The sequence below is a fragment of the Harpia harpyja genome, chromosome 22, assembly GCF_026419915.1.
Source record: "Harpia harpyja isolate bHarHar1 chromosome 22, bHarHar1 primary haplotype, whole genome shotgun sequence".
Taxonomy (NCBI): Eukaryota; Metazoa; Chordata; class Aves; order Accipitriformes; family Accipitridae; genus Harpia; species Harpia harpyja.
Genome location: NC_068961.1, coordinates 21233065 through 21249959, shown reverse-complemented (window position 1 = coordinate 21249959; position 16895 = coordinate 21233065). Strand labels below are relative to the sequence as shown.

The following is a 16895-nucleotide window of genomic DNA, read 5'->3' as shown; positions in this document are numbered from 1 at the left end:
ACCCCCGTTCACTGACTTCTTGACAGAAAACTGTGTCACAGCATACGCTGCTTGCTTGGAAGCGTACTGTTTGCAAACAACCTCATGTTGGGTGAGTGGGCAAGACACCTGGACAGTTATTCAAATATCTGTGCTGTATATTTAGGAAGCTTTTAAGATTTACTCTCTGACTGAGCCTCTTAAAAGACCTTACTTCTGTTTTTTTTAATGCCTGCTGTACCACAGCAGCTCCTTCTGGATTCCATCTGGTTTGCTGGGTAAATACATGTTTGGATGAAAGCCACAAAATTAGAAATGCTTTTATGAAAATGTGAAGGGTAAGTTCACACTGTATCATGTCTGGCTTCTGCAGTTGTTACAAGGCAGTGTCTCGAGACTGCAACAAGAGAACTTTTTAATTTGAAGAGGGGATGGTAAATAGTACCTCAAGTAAAGTGAACATGTGGAGCTGTGAAGTTTCACTTTGAAATGAAACTATGCAGCCTTCAAATCAAGGCCGTGTGCCAGAAAGTTCATATTATCAAGAGGCACAAGCCAGCCCATAAGAGGAAAGTCTTTTATAGTTTCACTTCTGAGAGGTACAGAATTCATGTTTCCCATTGCTGCCTTCAACGTACTTGCTGAGACATACTTGAGAAGACAAGTTTCCGTCTGCTGGGGTCTTCTCAGCATCAGAGACTTTGTATTCTCTTGCCCTTCCTTCCCTCACCCCAAACATCGAGCACAGGCATCCCAGTCCCTGGGAGCAGTGCTGCTCTTGGATACTCCTCCTCCGTTGACGTTCCCATGCCCATCGGGACTCAGGAGCTGATTGCTTGCTTCCTTGGCAGCCTGCCTCCCAGTTTTCTCTATACACTCCATCGTTAAGAGGGAGGTGGCACGTGAAACTCCGCACCGATCGATAATTCATAATTGATTGCCACACGCATTGCTTTTCTCATTGCATTGGAAGACTGCATTAGGCAGTTGTTAGGAGACCAGCTTGCTTAGTGTGGCTGGTGGTAGATCTCTTTGTGTTCCTCCTGGAACCCGTTTCCTCCTCCAGGTTTTTTCTCATTGAAGGATGTGTAGATAAATGGCTCCCCTTGCTTCTGGTGGGAAGTGTAAACATTCATATGATATTGAGGTCACGCACTAAATTATTCCAGTTGCCATGCATCCAGTCTAGAAAAGGTTCTGGCTCCCATTCAAATATGAAAGAATTATTTCTTAGCGAAATAATTCTCAGAACAGTTGGAGGGAGGATCCACACCCACATCTTTTCCTTCCTCTCCGAATGTGCCAATTTATCTCTCCCTTTCCCTCGCCAATTAAGGTCTTCACCAGTGGCCTTACTGTCCGGTGCACTGGTAGCTACTGGACTGCGAGCCGGCGTTTTCAGGTGGCTGGTTCCTTCTTCGGCGTTGTAACTCCGGGGACGGGGCATTTTCCAGACCAAGCCCGACGGTCGGCAATCCAGGCCTCCCCCGCTGACAGCGTTCCCCATACTTGTTTTGAATGGTTGTTTATACATGTTTCTAGAGAAGCAATTTTGGCATCCAGCCAACAAATGCTTTCAACTGTTTAAGGACTAAAATGCTGGTTTTGAGGAAGTACAACTGTGCAGTCGTATTTGAAACCAATGAAGTTGGTCTCTGTCTGGTTCGTCAACAGCAGGAGTACCCTATCACACTCCTACTTCATTTTTTTTCTCCTTTCTTTCGAAGGAAGCAGAAAAGTAATGTTTCTGAGTCAGGGCCTTATAAACCCAATTTGAAATTAATGTGGGTTTCGACAGCTGAAGGTCAAACGTGGAGGCAGAGGTCCGCACTGGAGGTGTGGGCTGCTCTGGTCTGGCGGTGACAGGGAGGGCTGCCCCGCGGGCAGAGGCGTGCGGTACGTCAGCGAGCCCAGACGTAGTTCAGCTTTTCTGCAAGCTCCCAGACCTTCTCAAACATCTCCTGGTGAAACTTAGCCGGCTCGGAGGAGCCGCTGTGACTGATGGAGAGAACAGAGTGGGGCTTGTCAGGACAGAAGCCAATGCACAACTGCAACCTATAAAAGTTTATCAAAGAAAAGGTTGGTGTGTGGAGTCTTTTGATTCCAAGTTGCAATATTTTCTTTATAATTTCCGTAATTTTTTTGAGCTGTATGTAAGGAAATGGCTTATATTTCCTGGTCTTTCTGTACTCATAGAACTGTACTTCGAGGTCTGTCCTTTGGTTGCCTTTGTTCTTTGTCAGAATACCAACCCTTGAGGTGAAGGTACTTGAATGGGCACACAGAGATAACGATTACACAAATGTGGCCAAGATTAGCAATAAATAGATCATCAATGTGTGGAAAAGTTTAAAGAGAACTGCGTATATGTTTCTGGGTTTTTTAAGAGTTTAGCTGAAGGAAACTGCATTTAAGTTGTCTTGCGTTGGCTGAAGATGTATAAGTACAGAAGTAACTTTGTTTGGGGAGAAAAAAAATTATGAGAAAGCAAGAGGGCAAAAAAAGATTTTGTGTTGGGACACCCACGTTTTATGCTTACTATTTCACATATAGAAAAATGAGAAGGTATTTACACTAGGCAAATATACAAGCTTTACAAACATAGATGACACTTACTTACATGTTTTCTCCTGCTTGTGTTTAAGTAGTGTTCATGTTCTTTGAACCATCAATCTCATATTCATTCCAGCACAGTAACCCAATGGTATTAAAAGGAGAGTTGGAAAAGCCCCTCTTTTCCCTTTCCGTTTCATTCCCTTTCTCCGTCCATTCCAGCCTAGTTTGCAGCCTACTGGTTAAAGCTTTCCCAGGGGTAGGTGCATGTTTGAATTTCTCCATCAGAGAACTGCAATTAGGTCTCCCATTTCATAGGAGACTGTGCTGACTGCTGTGCTGTTGTGTGCAATGAATGGGGCAGAGTAAAGCTGCTCCACTCAGTCTTCCTCTACCCCATCATCTTCTCCAGCTCTATTTTAAAAATTAAGGAACTGTAACCACATTTTCCAGTAGGTCAGGCTCCGTGAGCTAGACATACTCATATGGGCCCCTGTGGAGGTGTCTAAGCTGGTAAATAAAAGAGGGCAGAGAGTGAATGGCAGATATTCATCTGTTCTGGACCGCTCTGTCCTGGTCTCTGCAAGGTAAGTCCGCTCTAGAGATGCCTAGCTTTGAACACCGTGGACCTAAGCGGATCTGTGGCACTTGCCCACAGAGCTGGGGGTCTGTCTCCAGCCCTTCATGTGTGGTAGTTTCTGCCTGGTTTTCAGAGCCCAGAGCAAGTCGGATGGAACCCATACGGCTGGGGCTGCACGTACTTGTATGCGTGACCAGAAGCAAACCTGCCCTCCTGCCAGCAGGAGGAGGGGATGGACGGGATGTTTTGGTGCCTGCAGGATGAAGTGGAATCTTTGTAGAGGGGTCTTACTCTGCAAATCCAACTGTCCCCCTTTAGGCTGGAGATGTCAGACATAACATGATGTTTGCTGATTAAAGAACACACCTCTGAGAACACAATGATACTTTACTCGGCGAAGTAACACACCACTGTTATTAGTGGTATTAATTCACAGCTACATCACTGCAAGAAACACTGAATTACAATTCTGTTGCTTGTTGTTAGTATTAGTATTGATACAAAATCACCAGAAAGAAATTTTATAAATCGCACAAAAGGGCTATTGAGTTGCAATTCTATTGCCTTTCCTCCTGCAGCTGGTATTCAGGTGTAACCCAATCCTTCCTTACAAGTTTATCCCTTTTTACTCCACCCTCCCACAGCAAGTCTTTCAGGGACATGCCTGGTGGAGAGACCTGTGGGCTCTCCCGAGGGGGCTCCCAGTGGGTTTGTGCCTGCAGGTCAGCATCACCACTGCGGCAGGTGTCCCTGCTCTTGCTCTTAGCATATCCTTTGTTCTTCACCTAATTGGATGCCCTATTCCTTTTTTTTTTTCTTTTCCACCCTTTTATCACCCTTGCACCTCCTTTTCTCTGCCTATACTCCTCCCAAATAAACAACTTGCTCCTAGTTACTTTTTCCTCATCAGTCCCAACTTTGTTACATGCAAAAGTTGGTGTTTCTGACACTATTACCTAGGCAATTTTGGCTCAATATGGTATTACCATTACAGGTGGCTAAATGAGACAGCCTTGCCTCCAAAGGCTGGCTTCTGAGCCTGTGGTTCATGTTGGTTACATTTCATTTATGTTACATGTTTTTGGACAGAGTTATCATACTTTAGCCTTGACTCCCCAGCCTAATTCTAATTAAGCAATACCTCACCTTATGCACAGGGAGCTTGCATACCAGTGCAGTAGTATAACCCGTTTTGTGTTTGCACCATTTGTCTGCTCTTAAACACTCAGTGTTCCCATCAGAGGCCATAGCTACCTTTGAGGATGAGATTTGGACACTTAGCGTAGGATTCATCTCACCTGAAGCTGGACGTCTGTGCTGTAGACACATCTCAACCAGTTACCCTAGGCTACCTTTCTAATCCCCTCACCCATCTAGGATGAGATTTAGCTCAGATGTCTGAAATAGATCTGATGAGATTCTCTGGATGGTCTATAATAGCGGACAGATGTTGTGCCTATATTGCAGAAAACTTAAGTTAGATTATATAAACCCCATTTCTAGACTCTGCCTGGACTCTGGACTTTTTAGAGATTAGTGGAATTTGGGATCATCCAAAACATGAGCATGACCTGGAATTGAAGATTTTCTCAGCAGACAACTTCAGAATTGGGGGCTATGGCCAGTCTTCCAACTTGGTTGCACTAATCCTAGAATACCATTCTGCTGCAAACACACTTCTCGCCATTTAACTGCATATTGAGCAAACCAGGAGAATCATCTCCCTGTCCTTAGACTTCTACAGGAGATGGATGTCTGCCTGTAAGCTAGTCACCTCCACCCACCTTTACGGTTAAGAGAAAGCAGTAGGCGTTTTCTGGGAGAGATGCAGTAGATCAGTTTAGATGCTAGTATCGGGATGGAGTGAATTGTAACCTGGGACTGACTGTTCTCCCCACTGACCAAAAAGGTGGTCCAGCCACCTGTCTCAGATCAAAAGAACTACAGTGGGTTGTCACCATTGGTGTTATGTTCCCAGAAATCTGTTTTTCTCAAGACATAAATAGTTGTGGTGCTTTAAAACGACATTGTCGCTAAGTTTTAAACTGGGCTTTTTGCATTCTAATTACTGACTGATACATATCCATTTGATTTCCCTTCATCTCAGTTGTATGCCCGTGTGTATAATTGGTTTTGACTAAGTTTTACAAGGATCCTTAACAGATTTATTTTTTAACATTAACAGACTTTTAAACCATAATGTTTTATACTGTAGCTTCCCAGTAATGTCAGATTAAATGACAGTGCAATGATCTACCTTCAAGAAATTATAAACATTCATAGATAATAAAGTAGAAAGTGCTACATGTGACTACAACCTCTCAGAGTCATCCCACTAGCAGTCAAAAAGTGTAGAAGTAGCAATTAGGCAATAAGGAGAGCCCAAGTATAATCCAGAAGAGATATATTAATGCTGGTCTCAAATGTTTTCTTGTTATGTTCCCTACCTTTGGAGAATCTTCCAGATTTTTCTCTTCGTTATCTGAAGAATCTATGTGCATAAAAGGACATAAAATGAGAAAATTAAAAAAAAAAGCTTCCTAAAATTGTGGAAGAAAACAATTGTGTCCCCACATTAGCTGCTGGTATTGTTACAGCATGCAAATTAAAATGTTGGATGGTGGATAGTACACAAACAATAGACCTTGAACTTCTTCCAGTTGAAATAAGCATTAGCAGCCTCTTTTTTTTTTTTTAACAAGTGCACAAATATCTTGCCGTAGTTCTGATTCATACTCTATTTTCTCCTTAGCAACAGTTTACCAAATTTAGAGTCGCTCTGCTAATTAAGAAAGAAATAAACTTATTGTTCTCCTTGTTGTTTTCTCAGTAGGCGTAATTGAAAACTCACATGACTGTATCTGTCAGTCTGTTACTGTTAGGCAGGGATATACTGTTATTTACAGCTCCAGCCAAAACAGATCTCTAAAAGTTCAGAATTGATTCTTATTAATGGCAGCATTACTTAACACACTGCTCCTTAATGAAGACCTGCATCCTGCAGGGGAATATGCTCACACAGGCCGTACATCTTCATGGTGTCCATAAAAATGAACAGAACTATTCTTAATTTCTGACAAGGAATTGAGGGGAGAGCTCTGTGAAATGAAGGATCCTGAGAAACTGATGCACATTTCATCTGTGAATAGGTTAATAAGAAAAAAACCCACAGAGATGGTGAGTTTGTGCCCATCCAATTATTTAACTAAAAAAACGGACCAACCTGAGCAAGCTGCTGGAGTTTATAAAACTGTCTTGGCTTATTATTTCCGCTAAACAATAGCCTAAACATAAAGCAGAATTCATAACATGACGTAGAACACTGTTAGGTCTGTGAAATAATTTCCTGAATCAAACACCTAACCTCTAAATAGCTCGGGGCATGGTTTCAGTTCTGTGGACCTCTTTTATCCACAAGTAGGCTTATCTGAAAAGCCTACTTGTTTTGTCAAATGTGAGAAATATAAAGCTGAAACAAAAGTATGGTAATATATAAAGATAGTTCAGATGCAGACATGAACCCTTTCGTGACAAGCATAAGAACTTGTTTTGGGAACTTTGTAGTACTGCAGGTCACAAGCTTGAGAGCCTGTTGTACAAATATGACCAAAGGAGGACGTAGGCAATGCCCGGTACCTGCTCCATACCTTTTATTCATTTGGCTCCCAGGGAGGAATCCAAAGCCCCGAGCTGTGTTTTCGGGTTCTCGGTAGTGTAACAGCAGAATTGGATACCTGAGAAATGTGACCCAACAACCCCAGGCGCTGAGCAGGGGATTGCGTAGAGCTGCATGAGGAATGCTGAGCGTGGCCGTGTTGGTCCCTCTCTGTGTTTTAGCTCCTTGGGGCAGGGCTAGAGGCAGGAGCGGCAGCATCGCTGCCTGTTGAAGCAACAGCAGAGCGGTTCAGAGCACGCGTCTTGTTCTGGGGGCTCGTTCACACCCGACACCTCCCTTCCAAGAGATGACGTGCTCAAGCTGTGAGAGGGGCAGGAAGGGTAAAGGCACCATTTGTCCCGGCTGCAGTGCAGCGAAGGATTCGGGGTTCTTCCAGCCAGGAGGGGATCAAGCGACACGGAGCCCGACTCTGTGCCCTACAGCTGGGGTGCCTTGAGGTTTTATCTGAGGAGCGGTGCACGTGAAAATTGGCAGCCGCCCTGAATGAGGGGCTGTGGCTCCAAGACGTCCTTCCCGTAGCCGCTAGAGTTCATCCTCTCTTTTTCTTCTGGCTCTGTTAATTATTTGCTGTGGGGCAAAACAGGTTCCGAAATAGCGACGAGAAATTCCTTCCTCCTTTCCCAGATTACTTACTAGGCTGCTGGGGCACTTTCGGGGGTTCAAAACCCTGGGCTTAGGTGGGCTGCAGGCTTGTCTTCACAGTATTCCTAATTATTAAGTTACAGTTCTAAAAATCACACCACAGCATGCACAGCATCTCTGCTGTTCAGGTTTCTGAACAAGAGTGACTGTGGCTGCTGCATTTCGTGCAGGCAGTGTGTGCTAGGTGTAATCGGAGCTGGCCTGCCTGTTGAAGTCCATCCAAGGATTTGCATGGAGTGGTGCGTATTTTGTGACCCATATCTTTGCGGCCCAGGCCAAGGTGGTTCTGGACAGGCAGGAGAGATGTAACTGCAGCCATCTACTTAATCTAGGTCTGACTTCCAGGTCACAGTGGTTGGTTGCTAGCAAGTTTTAGGTGCCTCCAGAATAAGCGGCCATTGAAGAGGAGAGGGCAGGAGTATGGCTTATGATTTTGAACATGATACCTACGTCTTCCTTTATGCCCACCCATAAATATTTTAAAATATAGCAACGATTTAGAGCACGCATAGAAGGATGTGCTGCATTGTGACCTAGGACTTAGTCCATATCCCTGAAGAATCCAAGCAGCTGTGCTTCTGTGATATGATATCTGTTGCATGTGTCAAAAAGATGTGTGAGATGCTGCTCAGCATGGAGCTGCAATGTTTTGAAAATGTGGAGGGAAATTAATAGAGTAACATTATATTTCTTGATGCTCATCTCCAAGAACTGGAAAGCCACTCACGGCTGCTTCTAAGCGTAGATGAAAGAGGTTTCAACTGGAAGTCATAGATCTGATCCTGGTCTTTGCTTGGGCAAGTTCTCAGTGAGTCTGCTAATCAAAAGTTATTGTGCTGTGCCAGGTATTGTAGCTGATAGCTCTTAACCTTCGTTTTATGTGTATTCTGGTTTGCAGGGTGGAAAGACTTACACAGGACCATGTGGAGGCAGAGACTGCAGTGGAGGATGTCAGTGTTTCCCTGAAAAAGGAAGCCGTGTAAGTAACATTTTTTCCTGTAAAACATTCTTGATGGTACTAGTTCAACACCATTTGCTATAGGTGGACTTGCATCAGACTGCTAAGAGTATTCAAACAATTACTCTTTTTCAAGAAAAAGTTATTGTTGTTTCATTTTACTTTCTCAAGAGCTTGTAGATTTGAAGAAATTGTGTTATGAAATATAGCAGGTTCTTCTCTCAAAGATCAGGGCCATGATGAGCTGATCGGATCAGAATTTTAGGGACTCTATGTGCTAGAGCACCACGGGTTTGTGTGACAGTGCTGAATGAATATGGACAAAATCACTCAGTAATGTTCTTGAAGTCTTTCTAAAGAAATGGTAAATGAAAAGATACTGCATACATGTGATTTCCATTAAAGCAAAAGGGAACCAGGCCTGCAAAACCTGAAATCCCTGCTGGGAGGGAACTGCTTGGGACTTCTGGCGTTGGGTTGCTGCTGATAGTCTGTTCTTTGTTTTGGGGAATAGTGAGGAATGAGGCAGAGGAAGGGAGGTGGGGTGGAGGGGATTAGCCACCTGCCACAAAGAGGTCTGAGAAATAGGGCAGTTCTATCCTGTATGGCTTGGAGCCCTGGCTGGCAGGCTCCTTCTGTACAGCTTGGTCTCCTGCAGCTGAGACGGTGACTCAGCCTTTTCCATCCACCCATCTCTAAGAATAGGTCAGGCAAGAGATGTGGCAGCAGGTCATATGCTCGCTCTGCTATCACAAACCTCATTAAGATTTTTTAGTTCTCTGCCTTCCCTCCACACAGCAGGCCATCAGTTGCCGTTCCCATTGCATTCCTCAAGCTTGACTCCACGTCTGAGCGGAGGAAGAGGTGGTAGGAAAGTCACAGTGTAGGTGGGAGGCAAGGAACACTCTTGTTTACCGCAGAAGTCACGATGTCTCGGTAGAAGTCAGATGATCCTGGGGTTACCGTGCCATGAGCACCATAATGGTTATACTCCCATCCCCTGACCATGATCTGCTCAAGGTCTGCTTTCCATTACAATAACTTAATGGCAGACTGATGAAGCTGAGGACAAACAAGCCCTCCCCTGAGACACAGCTCACAGCTTCTGCTGGGGCTCCCTCCAGCTGTTACTGCCTTACCCTCCTCATCCAGCACATGAAGTTTGGCAAGTGCCTCCTGCCACTTCCCTCCAAGGGCACTGAAAGTCCAGAACTGATGCTATATGAAATGGCTTTAAGTATGACATTACTATGTCTTTTTCCAGTGTCTTTGGTTTTTTTTGGTTCTAAAAGCAAAGCATGGATGTACTTGTACTTGTTCTCCACCAGAGTTCGTGAAAATATCGTGAAAAGTTGCAAAACTACCAACTTTTGTGACTGAAATATTTTGCACGTTCCTTATTGACTGAATAACCTTTAATTTCAAGTTGCCAAGTCTGCAAGACAAAAGAGGTAGCTAAACAAAAGTAACTGCATAGGTTAGAAAAGCTGAAAATGTTAAATTGCCAGAGTAGAGAACCAGTCAGGTGCCACTGATGAGAAGCTCCCTGTGAGTTGCTTAGTATCTAGGTTGGGAGATAAGGGCAGATTTTATGTACTTGCTCTCACTTTTTGATTTATCTCAGGGAAGTAAGTAACCCCGGTAACTAATCACACTGGCCTCCCTTTAAATAGACACTAAAAAAGAGAAAAGGAGGATGTTACAAAACATAAATTGTATTTTGCTACTTGTGGTTAATTTTGCAAGAAGTGAAGGAGTATTGGGGAAAGTGATTTAAAGAATTTTATAACACTTAAAAAATTGTATTTTAACTCTCTGAAATGATACACTTCATTCTGAGTCAGCATACACTGCGTGTATTTTGTGTCTGCTGGTCTCTTCAGATGTCACAACCTCTGTTAAACATCTGGTTTAAGGAACAAGATTGGCCTTTAGAGACTAGTCAAATTTGGCATAGCTTCTGGTCTCATGCTAATCCTCAATGGGAATATTTATTTTCACAAAACCTCTGTATAATCTGGCACGACACGCATTTTCTGTTTGAGGTGACTCATTACATGCACAATAGACGTACTGCGTGTTCGCACTTGTAAGAGTGCCTGAAGCAGTCTGTCAGAGCCTGCTTCTGCAGTGACTCTCCACCTCAGGTGCAACAGAGCCGTCACTTGCAGGGCATCTGGAACTCCGGTGGGAGCAGCGCTGCGAGGGTCCGCAGCCAGCTGCCAGCCCTACCATCCCCTGGAAATTTACCTTCTGTTCATGACAGGTCTCTCAAAACCAGGCAAACAAAAGAAAGCACTTTCTTTGGATTGCTGCTACTGAATGCATATCAGAAGCTGTTGAATGAAGTACATTTGTTGGAGTGGTAAATACAATTGCAAGGTCTAAAGAAATGCCTACTTTTTATTTGTACGTGCTTCTACTTCTTCTGTTGTTGCTTCAGTTACAGTCTTACGGTACAGCATTTAAATAAAGATGCTTCTCTTTATTTGTTGTCTTAATCCCATGGCTTTTGTTCTTAAAAAAGTGGTTTTTACAAAATATGCCTGCTGATATCTTCTGGGGGCTCTGTGCTAGCGGCAGAGAGGCACTGTCTACAGGTGTGAGGATTCAGCCAGGCTTTGGCCATTTGTGCCAGGTCTCCAGTTCGTGGCACCTGGAAGCCCCGTGCTTCTGTCTACACTGCTTTTGGTTCAGGACTGATAAGGTTAGGCACAAAGGCACAGGAGAGTTGAATCACGTTTCGTACGGGCAGTTTCTAGAGACAAAAGGCCACCTACCACAAATTAGTGCATGCACCTAGCAGGCTTACCAGAAAGAGGTATGTGGTTTTAGTTTTTCCTCCACTCTTTTTTGGCTGGGCTCGGCCCTGCAGCTTTCCCTGGCCTCAGACACAGCTCGGCAAAATCCAGTGCGGAAAGGAAGATGAAAGAGCAGAAGCTTCATCTGCCTGCTGTGGCAGTGGGAGAGCTGCTGCAGCAAGGCGAAGGCAGCGGCTGACCTGCAACCTCCTGCCTCTCATCAGAGCTGCTCCCCGGGGCTGGGACGACACCTGCGACAGGCACTTTCTGCCTGGTTCCCGGGAGGAAAACGGGTCGAATTCAAACATTCAGAGAATCATAGGACATTGCTGGTAACCACGTTTGCAGTTCACGGCAAATGCTGAGCTGTTGCGTGGAGAAGTTTCTCTTTCTTGGGCCACACACAATCTCCTTGACGTTCCCTCCTCCTGTCTTGCTTTTGAGTTCACAACTTTGGAGGAAAAAGAAGAGTAAAGGCAACTTCTTCCATAAGCTAGGTTTTTTCTAGTCTCTAATGACACTCTGGTCTTTGTTCTTTTACACTGCAGCCTAGTCATTTTACTTTAACCTAGGCGCATATTTACTCTTAGCTGGATACGAATATCCAGTCTATCTAATTGTACCTTGCAACTAGGGAAGTGGTTGGAGCTGGGGCTGCAGGAACCGAGCTTGGGGACCAGCCTTACCCTCATCTCCCCTTCTCACAGCTGGCAAAAAGCTCAGCCAAGTTCCAGCGAGAATGGAAGCTCCTGCAGGAGTGTCCAAATCCACACAAAAAGAAACCATGGTATAAGCCTCAGTGGAGGGCACAAGGTGAAAAGGAAGAGGAAAGAAAACAGACTCATCTCCCTAAGATGAGACAGACTCGTCTTCTCATTTTCTCCCAAGTCAATTTATCCTAAGTTGTTCTCCTAAGACAACAGACTCATCATCTCCCTAAGCTACATGTGGAGAAAATACTGTAAGGAATACCCAGGTGCCTGGGTAAGAGGGAAAGGAGAAAAGGGAAGCACTGATACGGTATTGAAATACTGTTTTGAATGAAACAGAAACCGCGGACTAAGGGAAAAAAAACAAACAAAAATCTTCTGGTTTCTTTTTCCTCTAGATTTTTATTGCAACTCCTAAAATTTTGAGATTTATAGTTCTTTGCAAACCATATATTGGGCAGAATACAATACATGCACCTTTAAAATTTGTTAAACATTAATGCACTTATGTAGGAAGCGATAACTCCTTTCAGTACAATGGCCAACTGTTTGACCTATTGAAGTTCATAATCAACCTCACTTCATAATCAACCTAGAAGGCTTTGTAGAAAGTGGAAGTGAGTAGAAACCTTTTTGATCTTTCTATAGAGTGAGAAAATGCAGTCTATTGAAATCTTGCTTTGTACTTTCTGTCTGAGTCAAGCATCTAACAGCGCTCGAGCCATTTAGCCATTGTTTTTGCAAGGGGCTGGGATAATGGAAACTGTGAAATGGAAAGACAGCTTTGTGTCCTTCCATAAAGGCCACTTTTGGGGAATGCCTGAACATTCCTTTTTAACCAAGAGTGGCATGAGGGTTCACTGTAACTCCTTTACAGATATCTGTTATATTGCTTTTGCTAATGCAGTTGCCAAGGGTATGCTATTACCAGTGCACCTATAGTCACTTCTGTCTGCTTTTAGGTGCTACACCATTGTGAAATCTAGTGTCTGAACTTCACTTACAAGCATTTTCCATACAAGTTTAAGTCTTAACACATGGACTAGATCTAGAAGATGTTTTTCTTCATAATTAAAAAAACCCCAACAAAATACAACACTTAAATATTCTCAAGACAATTCTATTCTTATATCTTAGGGAAATGTTTAAATCCAATAAAATCATTTTATCAAATGTTAGTGTAATTCTCGAACATCACAATTAACTGGCTTCTAAGCTGGTATAATGGCAGTAGCTCCTTTGTAACTCGTTGTTAGTGTAAGCCGATATATCTGATGAAATCTGATATTTTACTGTTTATACAAAATAAGAACATAAGAAGCATCTTCTCGAATTAGACCAGTAATTCATCTAGCCCACTACTCTGTCCCCAACAGTGGCAGAAGGAGATGCTATTTATGGGGAGCACAGGGGTCTGGCAACTTTCTGCAGTCCGTTTTCCTTGTACCCAAGATCACCCTATTTATATGTTCCTTCAGTGCCTGTGTTTCTCCCTGAATTTGTCTAATCCTTTTTTGAAGCTGCTGAACTGCATCTTCACAACCTCCAGTAGCACCAAGGAGTTCACTACTCAAATGATATAAAATCACTGTCCAACCTGTTCTAAGCCAATCTCCCTCTGGTTTCATCAAGTACACCCTATTTCTAGTACTGTAAGATTTGGGAAGGAGCAGTTCTGCATTTACCTTATTCCCTGCTTTCCTAATTTTGTAAATGTCAGTCATATTCCCTCTCAGCTTTCTCATGTCCAGAAGGAAGAGTCGTAGCCTTTTTAGGTTCTCTTTTGAAGGCAACACTCCAACTCTTAGTCCCTTTATTCTTCCCTCTCTTCTGTTAGAGACCAGAACTGTACACAGCACACAGGATTGTGGGTGCACCAAGGTCTTACTTAGCAGCAAATTGACACCCTCTGTTTTCTTCTCAATATCATTCCTGATGCCACTCAACACTGAAGCCTACCTGCCCACCCAGTTTGGTGGATTCATTCTGGATCTCCCAGCATGGGAGATCACCAGATCCTCTCATCCCACGTCGCCAGCATGGCATTGAACAACCTGAGAGAGGTTAGGATCATCTACAGACTTGGATGTTTCACGGTTCAGTCCCTTCTCTAGCTCACCGTTGAAGTCTTTACTAAAACCAGTTCCAGCCCCTGTGTCTGAGAGGACCCACTGCTCTTGCATCTCCATTTTAAAATGTGACCATCAAACACTGTTCTTTTCCTCCTATCCTTTAACAGCCTTCAGGAAGAGAGCACCTCTCTCCCAACCCCAAGGGAGTTCATTTTAAAAAGCTTTGGTGAAGTACTTTGTCAAAGCCATTTTGAAAATCCAAATGTTATGGTCACTAAGGCCTGCTTTACCATGCTTATCCTTGTGTTCATTTATTGTATTCTTCAAGGTAGAATACTGCCTGCCCAAGCAGGAAAGTCGGATGCACTGGCCCGCGGTTCCCAGGGTCTCCTCTTGGGCCTCTTTTCCACATGGGATCTTGGTTGGCACCAGCCCGCCGGTGCAGGGGCACTTTGTAATGATGAGTTATACACCTTGGCCAGCAGTTCTGCAGTTTCATATTTGAGTTCCTTCAGAAGTCACAGGTGAATGTCAGCCACTCCTGGTCACTTAGTAACGCCTGCCTTATCTATTTTATCTACTTCCTTTATATTTACCTGAAATTAACCTGGCTTAAAGAATAGCTTGGATTTGGGACCTTCTCAAACACCTTCAGCAGTAAAGACCTATGCAAAGAAGTCACTAAGTTTCTCTGCTATGGCCTTATTGTCCCGGAGTGCCCCTTATAAGCCTTTGGCATCATGTGGCACTGCTATTTCCCTTGATGGCTCCTTGCTTTTCTTTAAACAACTTTTTACTATCGGCTTGATGATCTTCTGCAAAATATTCACATTCTTTTTTAGCCATCCTAGTTGCCATTTACTCTCGATCTGGTTTTTATGGGCTTTTCTGTTCATTTCAGCAATTTTTTAAATGCTAACCTTTTTCCCTACAATAGCGTCCTTAGCTTTTTTTATGAGCTATGCAGGGTTTTTATTGAACTGTTTTACTTTCTTTTTGATATGTGACACATAGTTTAGCAGGACTTTTAATACAGTGTTTTTGAAAAGCCTCCAGGTTGCTTTAGGCTTCTTGCCTTTTTGACTGCTTTTTCAGGTTTTTACTATTTTTGTGATTTTTATGGATTTCCCCTTCTTGAAATTGGACATCTGTGTGATGTATTTGTTTGGCTTACTCCATCCCACTACAGCATTAAGTTCAGTTATATTGTGAAGCTCTTACACAGCAGTTCTCCCACTGGTATCTCTTTAAGCAGGTCCTGTGCAGCACTCGAGACTAAACCCAGAGCAGCATCCGTTCTTATGGGTCCCAGGGCTCACCGCGCTAAGAAGCGATCAGTTGCTGTGTCCAAAAATTTTATCTCCTTACCTCAGCTGGAGGAGGCGTTGTGCCTGACGGTACATTGGTAGTTGGATTTTGCCAATATCGCTACCTGACCTGGGTTTGCAGCGTCTCTAATTTCACTGAGTATTTCATGATCAGTCTTTAACAGGGGAGTCCTAAATAAAAGCTAAATCCTACCTTTCTGTTATTTCCACCCACAAGGATTCCCTAATGCTCCCCTCTGCCCTCAATAGTTTTTTTTTCTGTTACACTTTGTTTTAGCCTTCACATGCTGTGCCGCTGCCCTGGCTGTATCTCATTTTCTATCACTCCTGTAAAGTAGACAGCCTAGCAACTCTGTATGCCACTGATTAGCCTCCTTTCACCAGCATGAGATGCCTGTTACATCAGGGTTGTCATTTGTTGCCAAGTAGTATAATGTCGTAATCCTATTTTTTAGATCTCTAGCATTGCTGTAGAAGTACCTACAAATTTTGCCCTTTCTCTGTTGCTAGCACCAGTCAAGTGGCATTGTAAATGGTGTTATTTACCTTCCCTATTTATTGCCTTTATGCTATTCATTTCCTCCCTTGCCTTTTCAGGAATGTATTGAACATTAGCCGTGTCCCTCACAAGTTCATTCAGCCTGAACCAAGTGCTCCACCATGGCTGTCAGTCTTCCCCCTGTTTCTAGTTTAACTATTTCTCTGTGAACTTTATAATTTCCAGTAGTAGCAGGCTTGTTCCATTTTGACTGAAGTCCAGCCCGTTCCTCCTGTGCGGGTTTCTCTTGTTCCAAGGAGTTTGCAAGAACTTCAGTCTCCCACACAGCAGCCTTGAGTTTACCCCCTAGGACATCCCTACTCTGCTTTCCCTCACCAGTGGTATAAGATAGATCGTGGCCACCCATTCCTCCCTTCTACCAGACTAAATACCTATCTGGACATCTCCTGGGCTCTGCTACCTTTGCACTCAGCAGGCCTTTCAGTCCTCTCAGCTGTTTCAAATCCAGCTATCTGTGTCAAATAATCCAACCTCCCATTACCATCACCTGCTTTGTCCTCTCCTGGAAGATTCGCTCTGCGCCAGGAGCATCTTCACGCCAAGCGGACATTATAATCAGCTGGAGGTTAGAGTTTATCAGAGATTTGATCCCTCTTTCCAAGCTGATTACCCACCTTCCCTCAGACTGACATCCTCTAAATACTTGTTTAGTCAACATCAGTTATTTTTTTTGATGGTGGCCATGTGAGGGTGGCCACAGCAGAGATGGGACTGCTCCACCACATCCCGGCAGGCCTTGCCTGTGGACCTGTTTCTCTCCAGCCCAGCCACTCTTGCCTCTAGAGAACAAATCCAGGACTTCTGCTAGGACCAGGGGCTGCACATACAAAACCTGCCTCCTGCACCAGCAATAACACGCCTCGCACTCTCTCTGCAGCAGACTGAGTGCTCTCTGCTCTGTTGCTCAGCTCCTGCGTACATCCTGAGCTCACAATTTGTTAGCTCTTGAAAGTTATGTTAGTATAACTTCTTCTCTGAGAGGTGAGTGGGACTGCTTTTCCCTTTCCCTGCTCTACCCATGTTAAGCTAAGTAGCAA

At 43.9% G+C, this 16895-nt stretch overlaps 1 protein-coding gene across 2 annotated transcripts in view; it reads left to right on the top strand.

Moving 5' to 3' along the window:
• Positions 1 to 16895, top strand: part of COL4A2 (collagen type IV alpha 2 chain) — a 145295-nt gene that overhangs the window by 34151 nt on the left and 94249 nt on the right. For both annotated transcript variants that reach the window (XM_052773592.1, XM_052773593.1), the window contains exon 4: positions 8329 to 8409. In XM_052773592.1, coding sequence (XP_052629552.1) covers positions 8329 to 8409 — 81 coding nt within the window. The remainder of the gene's footprint in view (positions 1 to 8328; positions 8410 to 16895) is intronic.